Source organism: Bufo bufo, chromosome 5, assembly GCF_905171765.1.
Source record: "Bufo bufo chromosome 5, aBufBuf1.1, whole genome shotgun sequence".
In the NCBI taxonomy this organism is placed as follows: Eukaryota; Metazoa; Chordata; class Amphibia; order Anura; family Bufonidae; genus Bufo; species Bufo bufo.
In genome coordinates, this window is record NC_053393.1 from 228,093,586 (window position 1) to 228,117,149 (window position 23,564).

The 23,564-nt window shown below is 42.7% G+C and overlaps 1 protein-coding gene across 2 annotated transcripts in view; it reads right to left on the reverse strand.

Moving 5' to 3' along the window:
- The window catches only part of TBX20 (T-box transcription factor 20), a 52,882-nt gene that overhangs the window by 6,259 nt on the left and 23,059 nt on the right, over positions 1 to 23,564 (reverse strand). Inside the window, exons 5-7 of one of the 2 annotated variants that reach the window (XM_040433143.1) lie at positions 22,752 to 22,910; positions 11,622 to 11,698; positions 7,211 to 7,279 (exon numbers count right to left, since the gene is read on the reverse strand). In XM_040433143.1, coding sequence (XP_040289077.1) covers positions 7,211 to 7,279; positions 11,622 to 11,698; positions 22,752 to 22,910 — 305 coding nt within the window. The remainder of the gene's footprint in view (positions 1 to 7,210; positions 7,280 to 11,621; positions 11,699 to 22,751; positions 22,911 to 23,564) is intronic. The other variant, XM_040433144.1, reaches the window with a different exon arrangement.

The window sequence follows — 23,564 nt, forward strand, 5'->3', positions numbered from 1 at the left end:
CTTGGACAGGGCCTTCCCTTTTCCCTCCCCTTGCGTCACGTATGTGATCGGCACGCCGGTCATGACAATACACCACCACAATGGATTTGAAATGAAACGAACAAGATGTGCTTTAACTGCAGATTGTCAGCTTTAATTTGAGGGTATTTACATCCAAATCAGGTGAACGGTGTAGGAATTACAACAGTTTGCATATGTGCCTCCCACTTGTTATGGGACCAAAAGTAATGGGACAGAATAATAATTATAAATCAAACTTTCACTTTTTAATACTTGGTTGCAAATCCTGAAGTCTGCAACGCATAGACATCACCAGACGCTGGGTTCCATCCCTGGTGATGCTCTGCCAGGCCTCTACTGCAACTGTCTTCAGTTCCTGCTTGTTCTTGGGGCATTTTCCCTTCAGTTTTGTCTTCAGCAAGTGAAATGCATGCTCAATCGGATTCAGGCAGGTGATTGACTTGGCCATTGCATAACATTCCACTTCTTTCCCTTAAAAAACTCTTTGGTTGCTTTTGCAGTATGCTTTGGGTCATTGTCGATCTGCACTGTGAAGCGCCGTCCAATAAATTCTGAAGCATTTGGCTGAATATGAGCAGAAAATATTGCCCTAAAAACTTCAGAATTCATCCTGCTGCTTTTGTCCGCAGTTACATCATCAATAAATACAAGAGAACTAGTTCCAATAACAGACATACATGCCCACGCCATGACACTACCACCACCATGCTTCACTGATGAGGTGGTATGCTTGGGATCATGAACAGTTCCTTTTCTTCTCCACACTCTTCTCTTCCCATCACTCTGGTACAAGTTGATCTTGGTCTCATCTGTCCATAGGATGTTGTTCCAGAACTGTGAAGGCTTTTTTAGATGTCGTTTGGCAAACTCTAATCTGGCCTTCCTGTTTTTGAGGCTCACCAATGGTTTACATCTTGTGGTGAACCCTTTGTATTTACTCTGGTGAAGTCTTCTCTTTATTGTTGACTTTGACACACATACACCTACCTCCTGGAGAGTGTTCTTGATCTGGCCAACTGTTGTGAAGGGTGTTTTCTTCACCAGGAAAATAATTCTTCGGTCATCCACCACCGTTGTTTTCCGTGGTCTTCCGGGTCTTTTGGTGTTGCTGAGCTCATTGGTGTGTTCCTTCTTTTTAAGAACGTTCCAAACAGTTGTTTTGGTTACGCCTAATGTTTTTGCTATTTCTCTGATGTGCTTGTTTTGTTTTTTCAGCCTAATGATGGCTTTCTTCACTGATAGTGACAGCTCTTTGGATCTAATTTTGAGAGTTGACAGCAACAGATTCCAAATGCAAATAGCACACTTGAACTGAACTCTGGACCTTTTATCTGCTCATTGTAATTGGGATAATGAGGGAATAACACATATCTGGCCATGGAACAGCTGAGAAGCCAATTGTCCCATTACTTTTGGTTCCTTAACAAGTGGGAGGCACATATGCAAACTGTTGTAATTCCTACACCGTTCACCTGATTTGGATGTAAATACCCTCAAATTAAAGCTGACAGTCTGCCGTTAAAGCACATCTTGTTCGTTTCATTTCAAATCCATTGTGGTGGTGTATAGAGCCAAAAATGTTCGAATTGTGTTGATGTCCCAATATTTATGGACCTGACTGTATGTAGTTACTAATAACATGATATTCCAGAATCAGTTACTATTAGACTGACTTACCCCATATTTCATAAGATTAAGCCCTTAGCAACCAGTCTGCATAAAACTGCAATTTCACTATTCAGTTAAGATGGCCGCCACTGCCCTCACCCTGAGTCTAATCCTGCCTGCCCTCACTAGATAGTAACAATAGCCCCCCAAAAGTATCAGTAACCACCCCTAAAAGGTTAATCTCCTGCAGCACAAAGGGGTCCTCTTACCACAAGTTGCTTTCATTTATACACTGAGCAGATGGCAGATCTTCCTTCCCTGTTGTGCGCTGGTTCAGCACTGCATTCTCCAGCTCTGCTGAGTGAGGGAGCGTCTGCCAAGCGCAGGGACAGGGAGAAGTGAACACAGCCCAGGCACTGTTATCAGCTGCTGGGGAGGACCTGGCTTTAATCATTTACTTACAGTCCCTGGCTGTCAGTAATGTGACCTCGCAGGCAGCCTGCTTCTGCGTGTTCGACCATGCCTAGCAACCCTATTTTAAGCACAGGTAAAAGTAGGCAGTACAGGGAACAAAAATGTGGAATTAAAGGGAGTCTGTCATCAAAGCCGGCGCATGCACATTAATTACTGTGATGCCGTACAAGGAATGGGCATCGCAGTGCGCATACGCCGGTCGACGGACTGAGTGCGCAGGCGCGGGATCTCGGCGAAACAAGAAGTAAGTAGATGGGCGGTCAGAGGGAAAGGATGGGCGGGCAGAGGGAAAGACTGGGCGGGGGGGAAGCGACGATAAGGCTGAGCTAGCTGGGCACCTACGAGGGTAACGCCGCCCTTGGGCACTTGCGAGCCCTCATTTGCATATGCTACTAAGTTGTTTTTTGCCGGTTTTATAAGTCCAGGATTGCTCATAAAGGTAAAGTTTTTATTAACTGTAAGGCTGCTAGAAAGCTATGGGAAGGGTTAAATAGGTGAAACTTTGATGACAGACTCCCTTTCAGGGGTAATTGAATACACAGTGAAAAGTTGAAATAGGGGCACCACAATCCAATACTCCAAAAAAAAAAAAAATACGACAGTTATACTTTAAAGGGAGTCTGTCACCTCCATATGGCCATATACAGGGAGTGCAGAATTATTAGGCAAGTTGTATTTTTGAGGATTAATTTTATTATTGAACAACAACCATGTTCTCAATGAACCCAAAAAACTCATTAATATCAAAGCTGAATATTTTTGGAAGTAGTTTTTAGTTTGTTTTTAGTTTTAGCTATTTTAGGGGGATATCTGTGTGTGCAGGTGACTATTACTGTGCATAATTATTAGGCAACTTAACAAAAAACATATACCCATTTCAATTATTTATTTTTACCAGTGAAACCAATATAACATCTCAACATTCACAAATATACATTTCTGACATTCAAAAACAAAACAAAAACAAATCAGTGACCAATATAGCCACCTTTCTTTGCAAGGACACTCAAAAGCCTGCCATCCATGGATTCTGTCAGTGTTTTAATCTGTTCACCATCAACATTGCGTGCAGCAGCAACCACAGCCTCCCAGACACTGTTCAGAGAGGTGTACTGTTTTCCCTCCTTGTAAATCTCACATTTGATGATGGACCACAGGTTCTCAATGGGGTTCAGATCAGGTGAACAAGGAGGCCATGTCATTAGATTTTCTTCTTTTATACCCTTTCTTGCCAGCCACGCTGTGGAGTACTTGGACGCGTGTGATGGAGCATTGTCCTGCATGAAAATCATGTTTTTCTTGAAGGATGCAGACTTCTTCCTGTACCACAGCTTGAAGAAGGTGTCTTCCAGAAACTGGCAGTAGGACTGGGAGTTGAGCTTGACTCCATCCTCAACCCGAAAAGGCCCCACAAGCTCATCTTTGATGATACCAGCCCAAACCAGTACTCCACCTCCACCTTGCTGGCGTCTGAGTCGGACTGGAGCTCTCTGCCCTTTACCAATCCAGCCACGGTCCCATCCATCTGGCCCATCAAGACTCACTCTCATTTCATCAGTCCATAAAACCTTAGAAAAATCAGTCTTGAGATATTTCTTGGCCCAGTCTTGACGTTTCAGCTTGTGTGTCTTGTTCAGTGGTGGTCGTCTTTCAGCCTTTCTTACCTTGGCCATGTCTCTGAGTATTGCACACCTTGTGCTTTTGGGCACTCCAGTGATGTTGCAGCTCTGAAATATGGCCAAACTGGTGGCAAGTGGCATCTTGGCAGCTGCACGCTTGACTTTTCTCAGTTCATGGGCAGTTATTTTGCACCTTGGTTTTTCCACACGCTTCTTGCGACCCTGTTGACTATTTTGAATGAAACGCTTGATTGTTCGATGATCACGCTTCAGAAGCTTTGCAATTTTAAGAGTGCTGCATCCCTCTGCAAGATATCTCACTATTTTAGACTTTTCTGAGCCTGTCAAGTCCTTCTTTTGACCCATTTTGCCAAAGGAAAGGAAGTTGCCTAATAATTATGCACACCTAATATAGGGTGTTGATGTCATTAGACCACACCCCTTCTCATTACAGAGATGCACATCACCTAATATGCTTAATTGGTAGTAGGCTTTCGAGCCTATACAGCTTGGAGTAAGACAACATGCATAAAGAGGATGATGTGGTCAAAATACTCATTTGCCTAATAATTCTGCACGCAGTGTACAGTGCTTACATGGCTCTGTAGCACACCTATACAGGATTGTAACGGTACCTTTGTTCTTTTCTTTAGACTTGCACCAGCAGGAAAAACGAAGTTTAAATCATATGCAAATGAGCACTCGCAAGTGCCCAGGGGCGGCATCACTGGTGTAGCTATAGGGGTTGCAGCAATTGCGACCGGGCCCCTAAGTCAGGGGGGCCCACGGGGCCCCCTCAAGCCAGGAGAGCCACAGTAAAGCCGTACCTGCGGGCGGCGTGGCCCGCAGCTAAGTTGCTAACTAAAATCACATAGGGGGCGGAGCAGAGGCTGAGAGGCGAGCCCTGCGTGCACTGTGCAGGGCAGGCGAAGTGAGGAGGGGGAGCGGCTTCAGGTCAGGAAGAGAAGTGAGCAGCTGTGTGCTGCTGACCGCCGGGTTTGGTTGCGAGTGAGACTGCACTGTCTCTGTTCCAGCAGAGCCTCTGATTCTGAGCAAATAAGGGATGTCGGTAATCACTCACCTCCTCATACCCCTGAAAGGCAGATGTTATGGTAGACCCTACAGAGCTACAGGACCTGACCGTTTGGTAGTATAATGCCTCGTTTCTACTGAGAGGATCGGTTCGGGTCGGCACAGTTTGGAAGATTTTTAATGGTCGGGTCTTTTTAGGTGAGCGTTTCCACTGCAACTCGGGCCGCCGGGTCCATACGTTTTTTAGAAAAAAAAGCGTAGCGTGACGTCACACTAGTGTGACGACAAACGCGACACTACAAACAACAAAGATGGAGGTCATCCAGCAGCTCCTGTTTTATGTTGCGCTTACGTTTGACGTTATTCAGGCCGCCAATCAGGAGAATGTATTGTGTGACGCAAGTAGCTCCGCCCTAACCGAACCGTTCCATTTTTCTATGGCCCTACATCTGAAGCAGGACCCTGAATGGTGCGGTACGGTTCGCTTGTATGGATCGCTTTCATAGTGGAAACACCCAAAATAGCGAACCGTACCGTACCGACCCGAACCGATCCGCTCAGTGGAAATTGAGGCATAAAGGACCTTTGATGATGTCATGATCACGTGTGTAGGAGGAGTCAGCACTGCAATTGGTCAGAAGAACTGTCTGTATAAACTGCTGCAGAGCAGTGTATGTAATGTGTACGGTGGTGCTGTGTGTGAATGTGTGTGCAGCAGAGCTGTATGTGTAATGTGTACAGCAGAGCTGTGTGTGGGTAATGTATGCAGGCTGCAGCAGAGCTGTATATATAATGTGTACAGTGGAGCTGTGTGTGAATGTTTGTGCAGCAGGGCTATATGTGTAATGTTACAGCACGGCTGTGTGTAAATGTGCATGCAGCAGTGCTATATGTGTAATGTGTAGAGCAGAGCTGTGTGAGAATGTGCATGCAGCAGAGCTAGATATGTAATGTGTATGGTGAAGCTGTGTGTGGGTAAGGTCGGTGCATGCAGCAGAGCTATACTGCATATGTAATGAGTACGGTGGGGCTGTGTGTGTGTGTAGGTGCATGCAGCAGAACTATACTGTATTACATTTACTCTTAAAAAGAGTAAAAAAAGATAAATATATATTTTAAAAAATATATAAAAATGCAATTCACCCTTTCCTAAAACTTAAAATAAAAACAAATATAAAAATTAACATTAAGGGTTTCGTCACATGCAAAAACACCTGTACTGTTAAAATATAAAAATATTTATCCCATATAAACGGCAAGATGGAAGAAAACTGTTAAAATGGCTGATTCTACGATTTTTGGTCTCTTCACTTCCCACCAAAAAATTGAACAAAAAGTGATCAAATAGTCATACACGCCCCAAATTGGTATCAATGAAAAGTACAGGCCGCCCGCAAAAAATGAGCCCTGACACAGCTCCATACACATAAAAATAAAAAGTTATGGGGGTCAGAATATAAAATGTATTGGTGAGATTTTAGCTCTGCCGTTGGGCGGGCATGGGAGCACACGGATCTGTGGGTGTTAGGAAGGGGTATGAGGGTAGGGGGCCCAAGATGAACTCTTGGACCAGGGCCCATGAGCCTTTAGCTACGCCCCTGGGCGGCGTTCAGTGTGTAGGTGCCCAGGCTGCTCTGCCTTCTTTTCACTTTACTCCTCCCCAGCCTCTTCCTTTGCCCGCCCCCAAATCCTTTACGTCATTGCTAGGTCCGGCCAAGATCCCACGCCTGTGCACTGCTTCGCCGGTCTGGGGCATGCACCCGGTGATGCCCATTGTGGGCACTGCATCGCTTCACCTAGTGCGCATGCCCTTGGCCGGACCTACACACTGAACGCCGCCCCTGGGCACTTGCGAGTGCTCATTTGCATATGAATTAAACTTAGTTTTTCCTGCTGGTGCAAGTCTAAAGAAAAGAACAAAGGTATCGTTACAATCCTGTATAGGTGTGCTACAGAGCCATGTAAGCACTGTATATGGCCAAATGGAGGTGACAGACTCCCTTTAATTGTATTTTATTAGGATTTTATTTGATAGACCAACACAAAGTAGCATGTATGTGTGAAAATAAAATGATACTCCAAATAACTTGAGGCTGTAATTGCAGTGAAAGGTGGTCCTACAAAGTACTTTCCAGATTTTTATTTATTAAAATTTTCAAAAAACATGTATCATGTTCTTTTCACTTCAAAAATACTTACTACTTTGTGTTGGTCTATCATATGAAATCCCAATAAAATACATTTAAGTTTGTGGGTGCAAAGTAAAGTTCCAAGGCACTGTTCCAAGGCACTGTATATTTCCTAACCACCCTCTACATATGCAAGCTCAGCTATACATGCATACTCAGCATTAGCTTGCATATGTTCTCATTTGGAAAAGGAGAAGCTCTTGTCAAATTATTCTGGCAGTGTCTTATTACCCATGAGAACAAAGGATTGAGCATGCTGAAATATACCTAAAACTTCTTTCCGCCTCTGGGGTGAGAGTTAGTAGACCACCATACTCATTAGATAGTCGATCTCTCCTGTGAAAATTCAGCAAATAATGGCAATAAGGAGAGAAAGGTGCTCATAGGGTAGTACGTCAAATGAACGTGAAAGCCACAATTAGTGAAAAATGGTTTGCTCACCTTTTAGGGTTGCACCAAATCGGGTAAACAGTAGGAGTGAGAGGATGCTGGACCAAGGCCGAGCGTGTGGACAACATAAACAATGTAGAATTTATTGTATGACGACGCATTTCGGGGTACAACTGTCCTCTTTAACAAGTCTAAAAGGGATAAACAAATATAAATACAATACAGAGAAATGTAGAGAAATATATATAAATATACACATGCGCATGCAATTAATTATGCGAAAATATATATATATATATATGTGTGTGTGTGTGTGTGTGTGTGTAAAAAATATATATGAAAACTATAAAAAAAAAGTTTATATATATGTACACACACAATAGAATAAAGCACATTTTCATAAAAAGACTTTCTGAGAGTACATCAATATAAATATTAATATAAAATACATAAAACATGTATGCCCAACAGGGCTATGCGGTTGCATGAACTGAGCTAGATAGAAAATTCATTAAATATATGGATGATATATGCACAGTAACCTCAGAGGCCCCTAAAAAGTCCCTTTTGGGAATTGATATAAGTTAATATGGAAGAGCTGGAGTTCTACAGAGGTCAGAATAGGTGTTAACAAATGGAGAATAGATGGTTAATTAAATAAATAAATAAAAAAATATAAAAAAGGTGTATGTGCATTTGTTAGTAGACCCCCCTGATGGAGAGGCACTGTGAGGGGATTGTATGCTGTGCAAAAGTGAGGTCAGAGTTGCTGTTTGGGGGATAAGTATAATGTGATAGAATGCATATGTTGGTGTTTTATGCATAATACATTATATATTAGTGGTTGATATAGCTGGACTACAAAAATAAAGTTGGGAACAGAGATGCAATATGATGGTGCTGGGAACGGAGGTGAGGGGAAGGGTGTGTAGTACCTGGATTGAAGTCAGCTGGAGGGCTGACACGGAACACAGTCAGCGTCCTCCACGTGCCAGACAGCCAGCGGCCGTGTCAGCCCTCCAGCTGACTTCAATCCAGGTACTACACACCCTTCCCCTCACCTCCGTTCCCAGCACCATCATATTGCCTCTCTGTTCCCAACTTTATTTTTGTAGTCCAGCTATATCAACCACTAATATATAATGTATTATGCATAAAACACCAACATATGCATTCTATCACATTATACTTATCCCCCAAACAGCAACTCTGACCTCACTTTTGCACAGCATACAATCCCCTCACAGTGCCTCTCCATCAGGGGCGTCTACTAACAAATGCACATACACCTTTTTATATTTTTTTATTTTTTTATTTAATTAACCATCCATTCTCCATTTGTTAACACCTATTCTGACCTCTGTAGAACTCCAGCTCTTCCATATTAACTTATATCAATTCCTAAAAGGGACTTTTTAGGGGCCTCTGAGGTTACTGTGCATATATCATCCATATATTTAATGAATTTTCTATCTAGCTCAGTTCATGCAACCGCATAGCCCTGTTGGGCATACAATGTTTTATATTAATATTTATATTGATGTACTCTCAGAAAGTCTTTTTATGAAAATGTGCTTTATTCCATTGTGTGTGTACATATATATAAACATTTTTTATATAGTTTTCATATATATTTTTTACACACACACATATATATATATTTTCGCATAATTAATTGCATGCACATGTGTATATTTATATATATTTCTCTACATTTCTCTGTATTGTATTTATATTCGTTTATCCCTTTTAGACTTGATAAAGAGGACAGTTGTACCCCGAAAAGCGTCGTCATACAATAAATCCAACATTGTTTATCAACCGGTTGTCTAAGTGCGCCCTCTGTTGTCCACACGCTCAGCCTTGGTCCGGCGTCCTCTCACTCCTTCTGTGAAAATTGGAACTGTTCAGCTAATGGCTATCTAATGTGTATGCCCAGTCTTGCAGAAAGTTACCAGTAAGAGAAGTTGCAGGATTGTATAGCTCTCTTTGATACTGATGCAGGGAGACCACTCAACAACAGACTACTAGGTTAAAACTGCTGGACTACCATTATTGTAACAATCCATTTAAAGGAACCTGTCATGTGGATATTTGATTATAATCTAACTAATTATATGCAATCATTAACTACTAAAAAGTGCCTTAGATGTATTTACTTACTGGTGTGACAGATGGTTACCTCATAATATACACACAAAGATGCCACATGCTGCATGCTAATGAGCTGATTGGAGTCCAGCGTGATGTCAGTTAGTCCAGCGTTTATTTAATTCAGAGCTATAGCCACTCCCCCGCCCACCTGCTGCTGATTCATATGGAAAATAACTGTCAATCAGCAGCAAGTGGGCAGGGAGAGTCAGGAGCTCATGAATATTCATGACTCATCATTATGAGCTGGAGCTTTTCAATACAAGATGTTGGCAGATTGACTGGGTCAATTAAAGAAAATGACCCAGCATTTTGCTAAGAGAATCAGTCACTTATTTATGTTGCCCTTAGTTAGGACACCATAAAACTGGTGACGGGTTCCCTTTAAGTCAGTTTTTGTTTTCCAGGTTCAGGCAATTGATAAACTATCTTCAGGATGTATAAGATCAGTGAGGGTCTTGCTCTTGGCACTCCAATGAGCTCTCTTCATTGTTTGCCTCAGTCTGTCTACCTGTGCACCCCGTACTTAGTAGCTGCGGTGCAAGGTATTGCAGCTATGTCTCAATGCTTCAATATCCTGCACTGTTCCTACTAAGCAAGTGGTTCCATGTATACAATGAAGAGGCTGCATGAGCGACATGGCCCCTTCAAACAGCTGATCGGCAGGCCACCACTAATCTGATGTCCTGAACCCAACAAAAACCTCTGTAATTTATAATTCCTGTCAAAAGTATTCATAAGGCCTCATGCACATGACAGTTGTTTCTCTCGGCCTCCGTTAGTTTTTTTTTGCGGATATGATGGGGACCCATTCATTTCAATGGGTCAGCAAAAAAATGCTGATAGTTCATCCGTTTGTGTTCCGTGTCCGTTGTCTGTGTTTCCCTTCAGCAAAAAAAATGCTGTCCTACTTTTTTCACATTTGCGGACAAGAATAGGCATTTATTACAAGGGATCTGTGGAAAAAAACGGATCCTCCAAAAAAAAACTGATGCCGCATCCGTTTTTTTTGGCGGACGCACAATTTGCGGACGCAAAAAACAACTGTCATGTGCATGAGGCCTAAGGCTTATGTCATGCATAGTTTCTTTGGAGTTTTTAGTCTTTTTGCTGTTTTTTGGGGTGCATTTTTTGGACTGGTGTTATTTTCTGCATTTTTAGACAAAAAAAACCAGTTGTTCCAAATGGTAAAAATTAAATGCAGTATAAGCAGGCATTTTAGTGCCATTTTTAGATGCATTTTTGGGTCAATGGATGTTTTTTAAAATCACAGTATGCTGAAGGTGTGGTGTGGCTTTTTTCCCTGGCATTTTTGTCACATTTAATGGCATTTTTGCATGGTGTTTTCTGTACTAATGTATTGTCCTCAACTATTACAAGGGAGTACATACTTTGCTTAAAAAAATACTGAACATGCCAAGAGACTCCATAAAAAAATGCCACATGGGCAAACACACTATTTGGACAAAAACACCAAAGAACCGCTTAAAAAAAGGCTACAATAAGCTATTGCACAAGTCAGGCATTTTTGGATGTGTTTATTTGGGCAAATATAAACGTCATAGTGTGGTAGAACACTTAAAGGGATATTCCCATCTCAGACTATGGGGGCATATCTCTAGTACTGTATATGCTCCCATTGTCTTATAGGTACAGGTCCCACCTCTTGGACCCACACCTATCTCGTAAACTGAACCGGCAAAGTGAAGGAGGGTACACTGCTCATGCGTGGCCACCCTTCATTCATTTCTTTGGGGCCGCCAAAAATAGTCGAGATAAATAACCGAGTGGTGGCCGCGCAAGCGTGGTGCGTCCTTTCTTCACTTTGCCAGTTCAGTTTACGAGATAGGTGCAGGTCCCAGAGGGACCCACAACTATCAGATCATGGGGGCATATCCTAGCAATATGCCCCCATTGCCTAGATGGGAATACTCCTGTAATGCATTTTCGAAATCAGGTTTTAACAGTGGACCACTGCAGTTTACACTTGGATGTTTATACACGTAACAGAATGCAGTCGTAATATTTTCTAGAGTTTATCAGAATTAAACTTAAATACTATATATAAATATGTAAAAAACAATTAGGAAACACAAAACTTAGATTTTTTGTATCTAATAATACAAGTTCCCATTACCTCTCAATATCTGTCAGCCTGGATGAGTCCCGGAACCCTTTTGCGAAAGGATTGCTGTCAATTTTCAGCTTGGTTATCTATGAAGACAAGGTCACACAATGGATCCAAGTTTAGCAAATCACCACCCTTCCCAACCTGCCTACAAGCAATTAATCTTCATAATATCACAAACTTCTAATATTATCTCGGCTTTTTGTAGCTCTTTTTAAGGCTTCCTTCACACTAGCATTTTAGTTTTCCGGTATTGAGATCCGTCATAGGGGCTCAATACCGAAAAAAAACGCTTCAGTTTTGTCCCCATTCATTGTCAATGGGGACAAAACTGAACAGAACAGAACGGAGTGCTCCGAAATGCATTCCGTTCCATTTAGTTGCGTTTCCATACCGGAGAGGAAACCACAACATGTTGTAGTTTGCTTTCCGCCCTGGGATGTGGAGCAAGATGGCATGACCCCCAATGCAAGTCAAAGGGGACGGGTCCGTTTTCTCTGACACAATCTGACACAATAGAAAACGGATCTGTCCCCCATTGACTTTCAATGGAGTTCATGACGGATCCATCTTGGCTTGGTTAAAGATTCTACAACCGGATCCGTTCATAACGGATGCAGATGGTTGTACTATCAGTAACGGAAGCATTTCTGCTAAACCCTGCCGGATCCAGCAAAAACGCTAGTGTGAAAGTAGCCTGATAAGAGTTTTCTTTTCATCAGTCTAGAACACTAGTTACCCTCTAATTTAAAGAGGGCCTGTCTACCGTATCTGCTTTAAAAACTACTTCCAACTACTTTATGTACAGTAATACCAACTCTGGAACATTTATTCTTATCACTCTATGTTGTGTCATGCCTGTATTATTCCTTCTAGAAGTTATGAATACATGCCACAATTTTGGAGGGAAGGTCCAGATGTGTTTCACCACTTGCGACTCTTCCCTTCACAGTCTGACACCAGCAGCACTGATTAGATATTGTGTAATGCCAGATATTTAATTTTTTAGATTATAGTTTCTCAGGAATTCTTAAGTTAAAATTCAGGCCAAAAATGTTCTTCTGTTTGAATAAGTGTTTCAGATCGAAGAGTCATTTGAGAATAATAGCAGGCAGGATCCTGGCTGCTACATAAAAATTAACCTGTAGGGTATTTTATGCTGGCGTCAGACACGCTGATTATGGCAATTTGTACACCCCTTTTTAAGAACGTATATGTTAAACTTTGCAGTGCACAGGCACCGACATGTCCACTGCGATCATGGAGTCTATGATATGCATGCTACCTCCCCTCTCCAGCTATTGATTGACAGGTTTCTCCCAATAACTGTGTATAAGGGAAAAAACTGTTAATCAGCAGCTGGAGAGCATTAGAGCTTGCATATCATTGGACTCCCTGCTGGCTGCGTGCTGTCAATTTTAACATGTAAGTTCTTAAAAATGGGTGTGCGTTTAAACATTAGTGGGAGATTTTGCGGAATTGTTTAAAAGGGTTTTCTGAGATATTTTAACTGATTACTTATCTTCAGAATAGGTCATTGGTATCTGATCGGTGGGGGTCTGTCACAGAGGACCCCCTCCCATCAGCTGTTTGAGAAGGCATCGGCGCTCGTAGTCGCATCGTGGCCTTCTTGCAGCTTTTCCTGGGCCAGTGACATCACGTTCATCGGTCACATGACCTGGTTGTAGCTCAGTCCCATTGAAGTAAATGAGGCTGAGCTGTGATGCCAAGCACAGCTGCTATACAGTGTACGACACTGTGCTTGGTGAGCAGAGAGAAGGCCACAGTGATACTGCAAGCGCCAGTGCCTTCTCAAACAGCTGATCGTCAGGAGTCCCGCGTGTAGGACCCCCACCGAACACATACTGAGGACCTATCCTGAGGATAGGTCATCAGTTAAAATATCTCAGTTAAAATATCTCGGAAAACCACTTTAATTAGCTGATTTTCCTCGGTATCTGCACCCTAAATACAGCTATAATTCAGGCACTACTGACGTACCTCGCATTTATAGCTCAAAATTACTCCAGTGACACAAGTAATTCTTCTTGAATAGTGATATTTTTTATTTTTATGCGGCTAAGTTGTGAGGTTTCGGCAAACCTCCCATTTACTTCTCTCTGAATTACAGAAACAGTACAGCACAGCACAGCACAGCAAGCTTGGATGTTTATGTAACTCTGGCCAACATAGCCACCACATAGGATGGGTATTCCAATCTGAGATAGGAATACCTCTTTAAAGCCTCTTCCACACGAACGGCACCGACCGTGGGCCAGCCACATGCGGATCGCGACCCCATTCACTTGAATGGGGTCCGCTATCCGTCCGTTCCGCAAAAATATAGGACAAGTTCCATCTTTTTGCGGAACAGAAGCTCGGAATGGAACCCCACGAAAGCACTCCATAGTGCTTCCGTTCCATCCCGCAACGCATCTCCGGATTTGCGGACCCATTCAAGGGCTGGTGTCCCGTGTATTGCAGACCCGCTATGCGGGCCGCAATACAGCCATGGGGGACACATGGTCGTGTGCAAGAGGCCTAATTGTTGATGTTGATACATCTGACCTGGCGTCCCATAGTGACGGGCGCTCCTGGATCAGAACGATGATTTTTTCCACATCATATGATGACATTTTGCACTTCTCTTGTCTTGTCTTCTTCTCTATACACTGCTTTCCTGGATTCTGAAGTTCACAGGGGGCAGGCCTATTTTTTTCTATTTGTGGATGACCTATTGCACCTTTCCGCATGTCATCCGCATTTTTGCGGACGAATTGACTACAATGGGACCACGGACCGCAATTTGCGGCCAAGAGTAGGACATGCTCTATTTTTTGTGCGGATCCGCATAACGGAATGGAACTATGGATGCGGACAGCACACTGAATGCTGTCTGCATTTTTGCGGTGCCATTGAAATAAATAGGTCCGCATCTGTTCTGCAATTTTGCGGAACAAATAGGGATTACTAAATTGCGGACGTGTGAATGGACCCTAAGTTGATGTTTTAAATCACAGATTTGGCTTTTACATTCTGTGCAACATTTCCTTTTTCCAGGTATATGTCATAAACAACACGGACAAGCTTGAATACAATGATTCTTTTTTGGAAATGTTATCTTACTAGGTTTTTTAGTAGTTCGACTTGTCAGGCAATAAATACAAATGTCTATCAAAAGCCATTTTTAAGCTTGTCTGTTGACCCAGTCTTCAACTCTGTCAAAGTGGTTTGACTGTTTAGATTGAAACCTGACCTTTAAATCCTAAATTATGAGATAGTTTGTTGAAAGTGTAATGTGTTTATCCTTTATCCAATAAAGAAAATCTAAATTGAATCAAATCCTTAGCAACAGCAGTGAAAAGGGCAGAAAATGTACTTATTCTAATGATTTATGAATAATGGGGTATTTGATCTGGGGGAATGTGTATGCCTATCTTACAACACTCATATATTACATGCTTGAACATTGATAATATGCTTTGACATGACTTCATTATAGGAAATAAGGAATTGGACTGGTCCTTATAATTTATTGGTCATATCTCTAAACTCTCTTGGATCCACAACATCCACATCCACAAATAAGACGATGATGTTTGAACCAAGCACCAATATCACCCTAACTCCCCCATAAGCATGCATGTTCATTCAATATGGGTAGGAGATAAGTTTATGTGAGCATCTTTAAAGGAATCTGTCACCAGCTACCTCCCTATCCCACTGTTTGCATAGACACATATCTATGGTTCACCTAATTAGCGATGTCTTTCCGGGTATCGGAGTTGCCATCGGGTCACTGTGCTGCTGTGACAGGAACCCGATGGCATGGAAGGCAGCATGATGCCTTTCTTAGGCATTGTGGCTGCCTCACGGGAGAGCCTGTGAGATCCAGCCCCCTGGATCTCACAGGCAGGAAGCTGTAAGTGTATTACAGTCTGTAATACACTTACAGCCAATGCATGACAATACAGAAGTATTGTCATGCATTGTAAAGGGGATCTGACCCCCAAAAGTTGAAGTTCCAGAGTGGGCAAAAAAGAAAGTGAAAAAAAGTTTTTAAAAAAAGAGTTTAGAAAAAAAAAGTTTATAGTAAAAAAAAATATATATATATCCTTTTGACAAATTAAAGGGAAAAAAATTGTAAAAAATTGGGGGGAAAAATAAAAGTACACATATTAGGTATCGCCATGTCCGTATAGACCGGCTCTATAAAACTATTGCATGAGCTAACCCCTCAGGTGAACACCGTCAAAAAAAATAAAATAAAAACTGTGCTAAATAAAAAAATATTTGGTCACCTTACATCACTAACAAAAGACGTATACCCCCCAAAATAGTACCAATCTTATCGTCACCTCATCCCGCAAAAAATGAGCCCCTACCTAAGACAATCGCCCCAAAAATAAAAAAAACTGGCTCAGAATATGGAGACACTAAAACATTGTAAAGTAAATAAAAAAAAGTATACATATTAGGTATTGCCGTGTCTGTAACAACCTGCTCTATAAAAATATGACCTAACCCCTCAGATGTCCACCGTAAATGTAAAAATAAAATTAAAACGGTGTCAAAAAAGCCATTTTTTTGTCACCTTACATCACAAAAAATGTAATAGCAAGCGATCAAAAAGTCATATGCACCCTAAAATAGTGCCAATCAAACCGTCACCTCATCCCGCAAATATCAAAAGTGGGTTTTGGAAATTTCAAGATTTGCTTCTAAACTTCTAACGTCCTCAAAAAATAAAATGGCATTCACAAAATGATCTAAACATGTAGTAGACATATGGGAAATGTAAAGTAATAACTATTTTGGGAGGTATTACTATATATTATAAAAGTAGAGATAATTTAAATTTGGAAATTTGCTAATTTTTTCAAATTTTTTGTAAATTTGGATTTTTTTTTTATAAATAAAAATAAATTTTTTTATTCAATTTTACCACTGTCATGAAATACAAACAATTTGAGAATGTCCTGGATAAGTAAAAGCGGTTTAAAGTTATCACCACACAAAGTGACATGTCATATTTGCAAAAAATGGCCTCGTCCTTAAGGTGAAAAATGGCAGGGTCCTGAAGGGGTTAAAACACTGTTTTCTTTAGTTGATCTGAGGCTTCATTCCTGAGTAATGATTGCTTAGGCAATATTTGAATTTGCGATATTTCACTAATTTATGGCCGAATATTCGCCATAAATTCGAGAATTTGTGATCTCCAGTCATTATTTACTTGATTGCAAAAATCGGCAATGTAATATATTCGCGCTAAAAATTTGCGATTAGAATATTCGCGATCAACACTAAGGGGTAGACAATTTTCCTATAGTTGCTAAGTGACGATATTCGTGATAAATTTGCGATTAGAATATTCACGATCAACACTATTCGCAAATATGAATATATAGCACTATATTGAAAATATTCGCTAATTCTCAAAGTGGCAATATTCGCGCTCAACACTATTCCTGAGTTATGATACATTTTATTAATATGCAAATTAGTTATTTGGTGCAATGAGGGCATTACTGAGTGTTCGTGTTGCACCCAAGTTCCTCTTATTTCTGTGGCCAGTAGAAAAAGTATTATAACTCAGGAACAAAGCCTCAAATCAACAAAAGAAAAACTGTGTATTGTTCATGTGAACCACAGCTATGTGTCTATGCAAACAGTTTGATAGGGAGGTCACAGATTCCCTTTAAGGCCTTATGGTGCCCATAAACCTTCAAAAGCTGTCGGCCTACAGCAGTTATCTCACTCTATTCCCCCAAGCGCATACACGATTGGATTGGCAGAATTTGTATGTGTTTTCAGTGGGAAGAGAGGAGAAAGCTGCCACCAGACTTCTCTTCGGAAGAACATAACTATTAGGTACTGAAATACAGTATGCCAAATCTTTCTCTCACCTGATGCCATTTGTGAAGGGAGAGTTAGGAGTTCCCCATACACATTAGAGTGTTGGCTGGTCCCACCAAAAAAATCTAGACTTTAGTAAGGCTTTTGATACTGTCCCACATAGAAAGCTTATCAATAAATTGCAGTCTTTGTGCTTGGACTCCAATATTGTTGAATAGATTAGGCAGTTGCTGAGGGACAGACAACAGAGGGTTGTAGTCAATGGAGTATATTCAGACCATGGTCTTGTTACCAGTGGGGTACCTCAGGGATCTATTCTGGGACCCATATTGTTTAATATCTTTATCAGCGAAATTGCAGAAGGCCTCAATGGTAAGGTGTGTCTTTTTGCTGATGACACAAAGATTTGTAACAGGGTTGATGTTCCTGGAGGGATACACCAAATGGAAAAGGATTTAGGAAAACTAGAGGAATGGTCAAAAATCTGGCAACTAAAATTTAATGTTGATAAGTGCAAGATAATGCACCTGGGGAGTAAAAACCCAAGAGCAGAATATAAAATCAGTGATACAGTCCTAACCTCAGTATCTGAGGAAAGGGATTTAGGGGTCATTATTTCAGAAGACTTAGAGGTAGGCAGACAATGTCATAGAGCAGCAGGAAATGCTAGCAGAATGCTTGGGTGTATAGGGAGAGGCATTACCAGTAGAAAGAGGGAGGTGCTCATGCCGCTCTACAGAGCACTAATGAGACCTAATTTGGAGTATTGTGCGCAGTACTGGAGACCATATATCCAGAAGGATATTGATACTTTGGAGACAGTATAGAGAAGAGCTACTAAACTAGTACATGGATTACAGGATAAAACTTACTGGGAAAGATTAAAGGACCTTAACATGTATAGCTTGGAAGAAAGACGAGACAGAGGGGATATGATAGTAACTTTTAAATACATAAAGGGTATCAACAAGGTAAAAGAGGAGAGAATATTTAAAAGAAGAAAAACTGCTACAAGAGGACATAGTTTTAAATTAGAGGGGCAAAGGTTTAAAAGTAATATCAGGAAGTATTACTTTACTGAGAGACTAGTGGATGCATGCGAACGTCCGATCCCTCCCCAACAAGTTGGACGAACTCTGTCTGATAGTCCGCAAGTATGGTCACGACGAGCACACCCCGATCATCTGCCTCACGGAAACATGGCTGCATGATGACATCCCGGACAACGCTCTCCATCTCCATGGATTTAACTTTGTTCGTGCGGACCGCGTACCATCCCTTTCGGGGAAGTCCAAAGGCGGCGGCATCTGCTTCTACATCAGTGCTACCTGGTGCCCTAATGTCTCCCTCTTAGACTGGATGTGCACTGCGAACCTTGAGGCGCTCCTCATCAACTACAGGCCGGCCTACTCGCCAAGGGAGTTCTCTTCATACGTGCTGGTGGGTGTTTACATACCCCCCGACGCTGACACCGGTAATGCCCTACAGGCCCTCAGCGATACCATCGCACACAGGGAGTCGGCCCTTCCTGGCTCACTGTTCATCGTGTTGGGTGATTTTAATAAAGCGGACCTCCGTCGTGTCCTACCACGCTACTCCCAGCACATTGATTGTCCCACGAGACTCTCGAACACCTTGGATCATTGTTACACGCCTCTAAGGAAAGCGTACAAAGCCGTCCCGAGAGCCGCATTAGGCTCATCCGACCACTGCCTTGTCCATCTGGTCCCCTCCTACAGACGTCGCCTAGAGTCATCGAAACCGATCCGTAGAACTTCCAGAATGTGGTCCGAGGAGGCCAAGCTACAACTACAGGCCTGTTTTGACTGCACAGACTGGGGAGCCCTCAAGATCATACACGATTTACCCAAATGACAAACCGTGGTTCACAAACAAGCTCAATCAACTACGCAGGTGCAAGGAAACCGCGCATAAATCCGGTAATCAATTAGAATACAGACTGGCCAAAAACTGCCTTAATCGGGAACTGCGTGCGGCGAAACGGGCATACGCGGAACGCATCCACCATTCTCTACGCTCAAACGACCGGAGGGCGGTCTGGAAGGGCCTTAGGTCCGCGACTAACTACAAACCCCCCCCCCCCCCGGCGCTCACTACCCCTTGTCAGGCAATGGCAGAGGAGCTCAGAAGGTTCTACTGCAGATTCGAGACCTCAACTGAGGGTGATGTAACTCGGACAATGCCCCCTAGAGTGGGCACCCCAGTCCCTGCTGCCACATTATCTGGCCCGCTCGCTGACTTCGCTGATCCCCTACAGTGAATGTGACTACGGTTCGCACCCTGCCGTCCAAGCTAAATGCGAGGAAAGCCCCCGGTCCCGATGGTGTCACTCCTGCGTGCCTGAAATATTGCTCAGTCCAACTGGCCCCGGCCCTCACCCCAATCTTTGACAGATCCCTTAAGGAGGGACATGTCCCCGCCTGCTTTAAGAACTCAACTATCATCCCTGTGCCAGGGAAACAGGGCATTTCTGATCTAAACAACTTCCGGCCCGTGGCTCTGACTTCGGTGGTCATGAAGACCCTAGAGAAGGTGGTCCTCTCCATCCTGAAGCCCGCCACTCTGGACCGGCTGGACCCTCTGCAATTCGCCTACAGGGCAAACAGATCCACTGACGATGCGATTAACATGTGCCTAGAGTACGTCACTGAACACCTCGACAAACCCAACACATACGCGAGAATCCTCCTTCTAGACTTCAGCTCGGCTTTTAATACCATCTCCCCCAGCATCCTGCAGAGGAACCTCACGGCGCTTGATGTCCACCCAACACTATGACATTGGATCATGGACTTTCTCACTAACAGGTCCCAGGTCGTCAGATTAGGCAATTCGACCTCCAAACCAAGGGTCACCAACACTGGCGCCCCTCAGGGATGTGTACTATCGCCGTTCCTGTTCTCTCTGTACACGAACGAGTGCAGATCGGAGGAGGCGTCAGTTAAAGTCATCAAGTTCGCAGGTGACACCACACTCGTGGGCCTGATTAGCGACAGCGATGATCAGGCCTACCGTAAGGAAATCGACAGGGTCAGCAACTGGTGTGGCGCGCACAATCTTGTCCTAAACGCCACAAAGACGGTCGAGCTGGTCGTCAACTTGCGGAAGGGAAGGGTAGCCCCCCCCCCGACCTATATTGACAGATCTGAAGTCGCAAGGGTACCCAGTGCCCGCCTCCTAGGCACGACAATCTCTGTGGACTTATCCTGGTGTCCCAACATCTCGTCCATCATAAAGAAGGCTCACCAGCGGCTCTTCTTCCTTCGACAACTGAGGAAGTTCGGCATGGCTCAGGACCTACTGAAGTCCTTCTACTCCTGTACCATTGAGTCGGTACTGTGCTTGTCTCTTCTGGTGTGGTATGCCGGCTCATCAGCCAGTGACAAGCGCAAACTACAAAGGGTCATCAGCTCGGCAGAGAGAACTACTCGACTGCCACTACCACCCCTTGACTCTATCTTCTCCAACAGACTGCGCTCAAGGGCTCTGAAAATATCCAATGACCACTCCCATACGGGCCATCATCTCTTCAGACGTCTAAAGTCCGGCCGCAGGTATCAGGCCATCCCTGCAAGGACATCGAGGAGGCTGAACACTTTCTTCCTAACGGCCGTCAGACTGCTGAACTCGCCACGCCCCATCTCCCGCCCATAATCCCTCGCCCCTGATGTGCCCATTGCATAACCCTACCCCCCCCCCCTCCCACCCCTAGTACTATGCCTGTACCTGTGCCTAACCCAATTCCGAGCACGATCGACGGTGTCGTGTTTGGCGAATAAAGCTGATTCTGATTCTGATCCTGATGGAATAGCATTCCTGCAGAAGTGATAGCTGCAAATACAGTGAAGGAGTTTAAGCATGCATGGGATAGGCAGAATGCCATCCTTCATATAAGATGGGGCCAAGGGCTATTCATATTATTTAGTATATTGGGCAGACTAGATGGGCCAAATGGTTCTTATCTGCCGACACATTCTATGTTTCTATAAACCAAGAACCACAGGTTCGGCAGACAGTCCAATGTGTATATGGAGCTTCCAACTCTCTTCTGTTTGATGATGTCAGAGGAAGGACGGATTGGGCGAAATGAATATTTTCACTTGATCATTTTGTTCTCCCAAGAGATAAGCCACCATCTGAACATCTCTCCCCATTGACAACACATACACACTTGTCTGAATTTGTACAGGGGAGTTAGCGTGGTCTGGCCTGCTTTACATGGGAATAATAACCGCTAATTCACGATCATTGCCCCATGTTAACATGCTGACGATCACCCGAAAAAGAAGCAAATGCTGGTGATAACAATTTTTATGTTGCAATAACAATCATGTACTGCTTACATATGAATACTGTATAGGAATGGATGATTGCATCCCCATACAGTGCAATGATTACTGAATGTAAATACAAGTCACAAGTTTAGATTAATATGCTCTATCATCTATCATTGCTCATTTCCTGGTAAAATATCTCAAAGGACCCCATGTCTGAGGGATGCACCAAAAATATCTAATGTATATTTCAACCTTAAAGCTTTATCTCAAGCAGACAACCCATTTTCACAATGCAGTGGACTGGTGATCACTAAGGTGCCCCCAGGCAATATCACTGGGAGAATATGTGGGTGGTCAAATATTACCACTGTATGGGAAAATTTATATTAGTGCCTATTCAAACAAATAGATGACCTTGTAAAACATGTGCTCTAAAGCACGAGCCACTCTTTATAAAGACTCTCTGCTCTGGCTGCTGGTCACTAGTCAGGGACCTCTAGAACATTCATGTTATATTTGAAGGCATATGCACAGAGTGTGAAGATTTCTTGAGTGTTAAAGAGGCCCTGTCGCCACAAAATTACAGACATGTTATAGAGCAGGAAGAGCTGAGCAAATTGATATATAGTTTTGTGTGAAAAGATTCAGTAAAACTTGTATTTTATACATTTATATATTTGTCTAGCTGAAGACCACCCCAGTGATGAGTGCTCAGTATACGGGGGAGGTGTTATCAGTGAGTGATAGCATTCTCTGTGTGAGTGTATATACAGAGATAGCTGTCAGTCACTGTACTGAGAGCCGTTCACGAGGGTGGTCACATGTTAGAAAAACAGAGATATAAATGTTTAAATTACAAGTTTTACAGAATCTTTTCTCACAAAACTATATATCAATATGCTCAGCCTCTCTATAACATGCTGCCTGCAGATTACACTGCATTTCATGGTGACAGGTCCTCTTTAGTATGGGATGATGGACTTACCAATTGGTTTTGATAGGCTGTAACTGCAGTAAAGACCGTTTCTTGAAATATAAATGTCCTGAATTCTTCTGATTTCAGATTCAGCAGAGATGCCGTGTGGTCCTTTTTCTTGATGATGTGCACCCTTGGCTGGTACTTGTGCATTGAGTTCAGGATGATCTAAAGTAAAATAACATGTTTTTGAAGACTGATATAATGGTAATGCTGAATCTCTATAATAATTCTTAATAACCATGGCGCCTCAAAATGGTTTTAGTCCTACATTTGTGAACAATATAATACAGTTAATGGAAGCAACAAAAATAGATAAACTATCTAAAAGAAAGAGCTACCCAGTTCTGTGAGCAGATATCATACAGTATATCATTTGGCTGAAAATTAAAACATATACTTGCATCTATGATGGTATTGTATCATGTCTCTTTGTGCACATTCATATGTGTTCCTCCTGAAGTTCTAAATTGTTACTGATCGCATCTGCCTGGACAGGAGTGTTAGGCTCGTTTCACACGGGCGTTGCGGGAAAAGGTGCGAGTGCTCTGCGGAAACATGCGTGATTTTTCCACGCAAGTGCAAAACATTGTAATGCGTTTAGCACGCGCGTGAGAAAAATCGGCGTGTTTGGTACCCAAACCCGAACTGCTTCACAGAAGTTCGGGTTTGGGTTAGGTGTTCTGTAGATTGCTATTATTTTCCCTTATAACCATGTTATAAGGGAAAATAATACATTCTGAATACAGAATGCATAGTACAATAGCGCTGGAGGGGTTAAAAAATAAAAATAAAAATTCAACTCACCTTAATCCACTTGAT